The following is a 7,022-nucleotide window of genomic DNA, read 5'->3' as shown; positions in this document are numbered from 1 at the left end:
CACAGAACTTCCGCGTCCATGCAAACCAAAAACACACACTCGACGTGAATGGAATTTTAATTTTAATTCACATTCCAATTTTATCCTCATCTTCTATCCATAATTCCCTTTTCCATTCTCCAAAACTTTGCTTTTAAATCAAACTTTCTTTTTCTCTCTCTATTTACTCTGTGATTCATTCATTACCATCTAATTTTGTTTCCCAATTCTCTCTCTAAACCTTTAGTTTATTTACAGATATACACATATCATACGCGTATTTATTTGTTAAGCGAAGGTATGGAAGCAGTATCGACGGTACCGGCGTCGCTGTATGTGGGGGACCTGCACCAGGATGTGACGGATGCGCAGTTGTTTGATGCATTTTCTGAGTTTAAGAGTCTGGCGTCTGTACGCGTCTGCCGTGATTCCTCCACCGGCCGCTCTCTGTGTTATGGCTACGTCAACTTCATTTCCCCACAAGACGGTACTATTTTGTCTACATGCATTCGAATTATATTTATCTATGACAGTACATGCGTGAGTCAAATTGTCTGTGGGAGTGGATCGGAGTGTTTTTGTGTTCTGACTGATTTTTGCGATTGAATTTTCCTTGAATTCGTTGATTTTAATTCGTTCCATGGGATTTCCACCCCCCCATGGATTAGTCGTTTACATAAAAATTAAATAGATAAATTAATAAATGTTTTAATTCAGGAATATTACAAATGGCCACACCTATGCACTTTGATGCATGCACTTCTTTTGCAGGCTTTCATGGGTACATGAGACCATTTCGGAAATCTAGTTCCCAATTTACTGATGAATTGCTTCAACTTGTTTGTCAAGTTGAAAATTAAGACTAATTTGTTGATTTCCCCCTTTTTAACGGTTGCGAAAAAAGGCCTTTTGTAATTGATTTCTTTTATACGTGGAAAGAGACAGTTCTTCAATTTATTATTTACTCAAAATCATGATGCGTCTATGAGATTTGCGGGCATGCATTATCTTCTGTGTGAGAACATACCGAGTGGGTCATCCCATCTATACTGGATTGAACCAAGGTTTGAATTTTAGCCACTACTCGATAGCCATTATTGTGTAAAATTGAAGTTTTGATTGTGACTTTTTGGAGATTACGTGATTAAAAAGTGGGAAAAAAGTTTGGGTATACGTGCAAAATATTTAATGGTCCAAACGTTTAGTTAATACTTTTTCACGGGTTTGCATTTAATGTATTTGATCAAATCAATTTACAGTTGGACTCACTGAGGGAGGAGATGATGCATAATATTGCCAAGCAAATATGCCTTTGGCAATTCAGTCTGTTATTATGTCTTTTGTACTATTTACCATTTAGATTGGAGGGAGAATGACATCTAGTCTAATACTTATCATAATGGTAGCCGGTTAGGCTTTTCTGTGAGGCTGGTAATTTTGCGGTGCCTTGAATTTGATTCACCTGTTTAACATCGAGTATGGTATGGTCTTTTCCAATCAGAGTTGCCATACAGATTTTTCCCATTTTCTTTTTGTAGCTCTCCGTGCTATTGAGGTGAAAAATCATTCTAGATTGAAAGGGAAAGTGATAAGGGTTATGTGGTCGCATCGTGATTCAGATGCAAGGAGAAGCGGGATTGGGAATGTGTTTGTCAAGGTATATCACTGTTCTAATGCAGAAATATTTTTGGCTTGTTGATAATTATTTTTAATTTTTTCGTGATTCACTTATTTGAAAATATTGAACTGGTTCCGGGCTTTGCCTGCAGAATTTAAGTGACTCTATTGATAGTGTGAAAGTTCAAGAAATGTTTCAGAAGTTTGGTAATGTGCTGTCTTGTAAAGTTGTCACATCTGATGATGGGAAAAACAAAGGATATGGCTTTGTCCAGTTTGAGTCCGAAACCTCAGCAAATGCTGCCATTGAGAACCTTAACGGTTACACTGTTGGAGACAAACAAATGTAAGCTTTATTCGCCATAACTATAAACTCCTGCATGGTGCTCATATATGATATATTTTTTTTTTTTTTGGGGCGGGGGGCGGGGTGGGTAATGTGCGAGATGATTTTGTTATCACCGATAACTGTTTTGCTCCATAATCCAACAACATTATACTTGCACAGTTATGTCGGCAAGTTTGTGAAGAAGAGCGACAGGGCTGTAACCAATCCTGAAGCCAAATACACAAATCTGTACATGAAGAATTTGGATCCAGATGTCACTGAAGACCTCCTTATGGAGAAGTTCTCTGAATATGGAAAAATTATAAGCTTAGCCATCTTAAAAGATGAGAATGGAGCATCAAGAGGCTTTGGATTTGTCAACTTCGAGAATCCAGGCAATGCCAAATGTGCATTGGAAGCTTTCCATGGAACACAACTTGGTATAGTCATGAGATTCTAATGAGGTTTATTGTCTGATAAAGTAGTCACTTGTCACAAATGCTGCTATTTGAAACTCTTTTCTTATCATGTTGTGTGTGTTGAGTAGGCTCAAAGGTTCTATATGTGGCCCGGGCACAAAAGAAAACAGAACGTGAAGAAATGCTACGGCGTCAGTTTGAGGAGAAAAGGAGGGAGAAAATCTTGAAATACCAGGTTCTCAGGAATCATTTCCTTGGTTAACGGCTTGTAAATTTATTTTTTTTTTACTTTATTTTTTTTTTTTAATTTTAAAAATACCATCTGCATGTTTATAATTTTCTTTCAACCTTCTGATTTCAGGCTTCAAATGTGTATGTGAAGAACATTGACGATGATATAACTGATGATGAGCTGCGGGAATACTTTAGTCAGTGTGGTACAATTACTTCTGTGAAGCTTATGCTAGATGAAAAAGGAATGAATAAGGGGTTTGGATTTGTTTGTTTCTCCACACCCGAGGAGGCAATTAAAGCTGTGAACACTTTTCATGGTGAGGATGTTTATGCAGGAGTCCAGATTGAATGGAATATAATTCTAGCAAGGCATCTAAAGATATGCATGTGACTATGTACATAAGTTTTGGTTCCAGAGATTCATCCATACCTGCATGCATATTTTGTTTCTTCTGCTTGATTTATATATAGACTAAACAGACAATTATACTATAATATGATATTTTCCTCATCATGATGCAAATATGCAATTGTTGTTCCATAAGGAACCAACGATGGATGATCTCATTACAGAGCAATCTAATAGCAGTGATGACATTTCAGAGTTGGTTTGCTTATGCAGCTATTGTGAATGTGCATCGCACCTGTATGTGCAATTTATGTTGCTTAAATGTTATTATTGAGAGACTTTAAAGTGTTGATATTTTACTTTTTATAATCTAAGGTACAAGATTTTTTCTTTATTTTCTTCTTCTTCTTCTTCTTCTTCTTCAAATTATTATTATTTTTTTGTTTTTGTTTTTTTTGTTTTTTTTGTTTTTGTTTTAAATATACCCCTTTTCTTACATTTAAATATCTGGAAGAGTGTGAGTAGCCTTAGGAGCCTAGTTATTCATTATTGTCTTGGATGCATAATAGATTCTCTTTGTTTGAACAATAAAGGTTTGCACTTCAATGTGTGAGACTGTTTATTTGATGGTAGAGGCTCAAAACTGAAGCCTCAGTCATATTCCCATTGGTCACTCTCCTCTCGACTGCAATTTGTGGATAGTCTCTTATAAATATGATAGCCTCAAATTTAGGATCTGGTTTGTGTTAGGTAGTTTGAAGATACATAAATTGATCTCTTGGACTAAAATTGTCAATAGATACCATGGGAAATTCTAATACTTCTACTGATTTCTTCGAACACCTGAGGCTATTTGGTCCGAAATTTTGAAGTTTCTGCTTGGTGCACGTGGGTACGAAGGTTTTGAGGCTGACGTTTTATTCTCCATGATATGCTTGCTCTTATATTTTCTTGAACCCTATTTAAAAGTGGGTCGCATTAGGTGGAAAGCTAGTTGAAAAATCATTTGTTTAGAAACTGCAAATGTCTTCTTAGAAACTTGCCTTTTATTCTCCTTTTTTCTTCACATGCTGGATAGTAGTTTGTCATTTTCCCAGTCTCAGCAAATACCATTGGGAAATCTCCTATGTCTATGTTGCCTACAATTGACGTTGAACCTTGTGGCCACAATCACTTTCTTATTAGTTTGCTGCAGTAGGATTCTTGACTTCATTTAGTATTCTAGTGCTAAAAATTCGTACTTGAATCAGTTATGCATCATGATGCTGAAGTCTTGTCCATGGATGTTTACAGGTTTCATGTTGCGTAGGAAGCCATTGTATGCAGCTATTGCTCAGAGGAAAGAAGAAAGACAAGCTCAGCTACAGCTACAATATGCACACCGTATAGCAGGGTTGGTAGGACCTTCGGCTGTTATTCCTGGTGGATATCCCACTCTTTACTACCCATCTCCCGGTATTGTTACACAAGTTCCAGCACAACCTGATTTGACGTATCAGCATCTTGGGATGAGGCCAGGGGCAGGATGGAGGGCAAATGGCTTTCCAGATCCTTCCAGACCGGCTTTTCAACCATCTCCAGTTCCTGTGGTTAGTTCTAGTAAGATCTGTTTTTAGCACTTGAGTCTTATAAACTGCTGTTCCCATGAATGCTAGTCATCTGTTATTGTCTGCACGGTCTCAAGATGGTAAATTTATTCCTTTTTCCTCATTTTTACAGATTCATAATAATCCAAGACCCAGTAGACAAAACAGGGGTAGGATGAATGGTCATGTGCTACCACAGGGAGGTGGTCCCACATATCCATCACATTTGCAACAACCAAGTCAATCTATAATATTATCAAAAGATTCAAGCAAGCGCCAGGTTTATTCACACTTTTATTTTGACTTATATTCCGTGTATCTCCAGAGTTTTTATCACTGATACTATGACTTTATATGCTACTAATTGATCTTTCCATGTATTGTTCCTTGATTATAATTGGGGAAAATACATTCTATAATTAATTACTTTATACCAATCTTCCATCTCTGTTCTTTTCCCTGCTAGGCCTGTCATTTTTCTTTTCTTTTTGTTGATAAGAAGGCAGTTGCACGGGGAAAAAAAAAAAATCCACTCCACTTCTAAGATTTCCACATTAGGCATCTTGGATGCCCAGTCTAGAAATTTGTATGGAGTTTGTTTACATATAACGAGGGCTAATATTTCCTGGAAGAAAATGACGACTACCTTTATGTAATGTGTGTTGCTGCTAAAGTTCTCTTGAACTTCAGTAAGAACAAGAATCGCAAATATTTCATCATTGCTTTATTATGTTAAGGGAGACGGCATTAAGCTCATTAGATTATGCAGACATCTTCCTATATTGTTCAAATTTTAGGGAACTGGCAATTTATTCTTACTCTCACTATCCTATCTTTAAACCGTTTTCCAAAGTAAACTAGCTAGCCTAGAACTAATTCTGTTTGGATGAAAAAGTGTTTACAAAATACCTGCTTATTTTGTGAATTATGTCCCACTTCTAAAAATTTCAATAAAGATACTGTTGTTACTTTGATGTTTTATGTATTGTTCAAGTCATACGTTCCTAAGCTAGAAAACGTACTGTTTGTGCAATTTATACTAGTATAAAAAAATGTATAAGCTTTTTCAGCATGCTGGGCATGTCAAATATGTGCCAAATGGGCGTTCAAGCGAGACGAGCAAACGATCTCCTGTTCCCATCGCTAATGGATCTGGTGCTGAGGGATCAGAAATGTTAAGTAGCCAGCTAGCTGCAGCTCCTCCAGAGCAGCAGAAACAGATGCTTGGGGAGCGTCTGTATCCTCTTGTCAGTCAACATAAGGTAAATCTTCTCTCCATAATATTCCTTTAGTTTTCTACTGCTATATCTGGATGCATGGATTTTGTATAGTTTTTTGTTCCTTTTGTTTGATTCAATATATGTATGTATGTATGTACTATGATGCTCAAACTCTTCAAAAATCGAGAAGTATCCCTGTTGAGAAGTTATAATACGGATACTGATAGGGATATGGATCGGCAGTCAACATAAGGTAAATCTTCTCTCCATAATATTCCTTTAGTTTTCTACTGCTATATCTGGATGCATGGATTTTGTATAGTTTTTTGTTCCTTTTGTTTGATTCAATATATGTATGTATGTATGTACTATGATGCTCAAACTCTTCAAAAATCGAGAAGTATCCCTGTCGAGAAGTTATAATACGGATACTGATAGGGATATGGATCGGATCCTTCATTTTTCATTCAGACACTATAGCACTCTGGATTCGCAAAAAGATGAACATGGATACTGGTTTTGCACTCTCTGTTTGAGTCCATGTCTGTAGCAGGGTGCAGTGTTATTTATGCTTCTAGATTTATGGTTTTAGATTTGTAGAAAGAAGAATTGACGGAAGGGTAGAAAGAAGATAACAGGGGAGGGGAAGACGAGAGGACTTGGGAAGATAATTGGAGAAAATCTTCAGTAGGGCGCATCGGCATTGGGCAGTCGCACCATACAATGCCAATCGCACCACGTAGACGGTGCGACCGCCCTACTAAAGATTTTCTTAGATAATTGGGTTGGATCTCTAACCCAATTCAATGTGGGTTGTGGACCTAATTTTTATAGTGTTATATGGACCTTGTAAAGTCCAAAGTTAATAATTTATAATTTTTTTATTAGGATAAATTGTATGGTCAAACCCATTTAATTTGAGTTTATTTTTGTATTAAATTTTTTATTTCTCATATTTTATCCTTTTCAACTTTTTATTTTGTAATTAAAACATTACAAATACAGAATTATTAATTATAAAGCCAGAAATACTTATATTACAATAAAATAAAATAATTGTTCTGTCATTTTAAAAAAAAAAAAATAATAAATTTGTAAGACGCATTCTCGTACCCGTATTAAAAATTCAGATCATTTTTTACTGTATTCCCGTATCTTAATTTTTAAAACGAGAAGAATCTGACTTTTAAATGTGTATCCATATCCGACACTTGCACCTGAGTCTCATATGTATATATATATATGTATATATATATATATATATGTATATATATATATATATATATATAT

At 35.9% G+C, this 7,022-nt stretch overlaps 1 protein-coding gene across 1 annotated transcript; it reads left to right on the top strand.

Annotated features, from left to right (window-relative positions):
* Positions 1-32: 32 nt before the first annotated feature.
* On the top strand, positions 33-5,902 carry LOC111380018 (polyadenylate-binding protein 7-like). The gene is made up of 9 exons (XM_023003478.1): positions 33-466; positions 1,518-1,636; positions 1,749-1,942; positions 2,105-2,364; positions 2,472-2,578; positions 2,705-2,894; positions 4,220-4,515; positions 4,646-4,792; positions 5,583-5,902. Exons 1-9 carry the CDS (start codon positions 280-282, stop codon positions 5,802-5,804), a joined length of 1,722 nt encoding a protein of 573 aa, XP_022859246.1. The 5' UTR covers positions 33-279; the 3' UTR covers positions 5,805-5,902.
* The last annotated feature ends 1,120 nt before the right edge of the window (positions 5,903-7,022 follow it).

Source organism: Olea europaea, unplaced genomic scaffold (assembly GCF_002742605.1).
Source record: "Olea europaea var. sylvestris unplaced genomic scaffold, O_europaea_v1 scaffold2080, whole genome shotgun sequence".
In the NCBI taxonomy this organism is placed as follows: Eukaryota; Viridiplantae; Streptophyta; class Magnoliopsida; order Lamiales; family Oleaceae; genus Olea; species Olea europaea.
Note: the sequence above shows the minus strand (reverse complement) of the source record. Positions and strands in the feature narration are given on the sequence as shown.

Excerpts from the sequence above, each read along its gene's own strand:
- LOC111380018 (XM_023003478.1), top strand. The coding sequence starts at position 280 with ATGGAAGCAGTATCGACGGTACCGGCGTCGCTGTATGTGGGGGACCTG. Across the intron at positions 1,943-2,104 it reads ACTGTTGGAGACAAACAAAT|TTATGTCGGCAAGTTTGTGA; the intron begins GTAAGCTTTATT and ends ATACTTGCACAG. Across the intron at positions 4,516-4,645 it reads AACCATCTCCAGTTCCTGTG|ATTCATAATAATCCAAGACC; the intron begins GTTAGTTCTAGT and ends TCATTTTTACAG.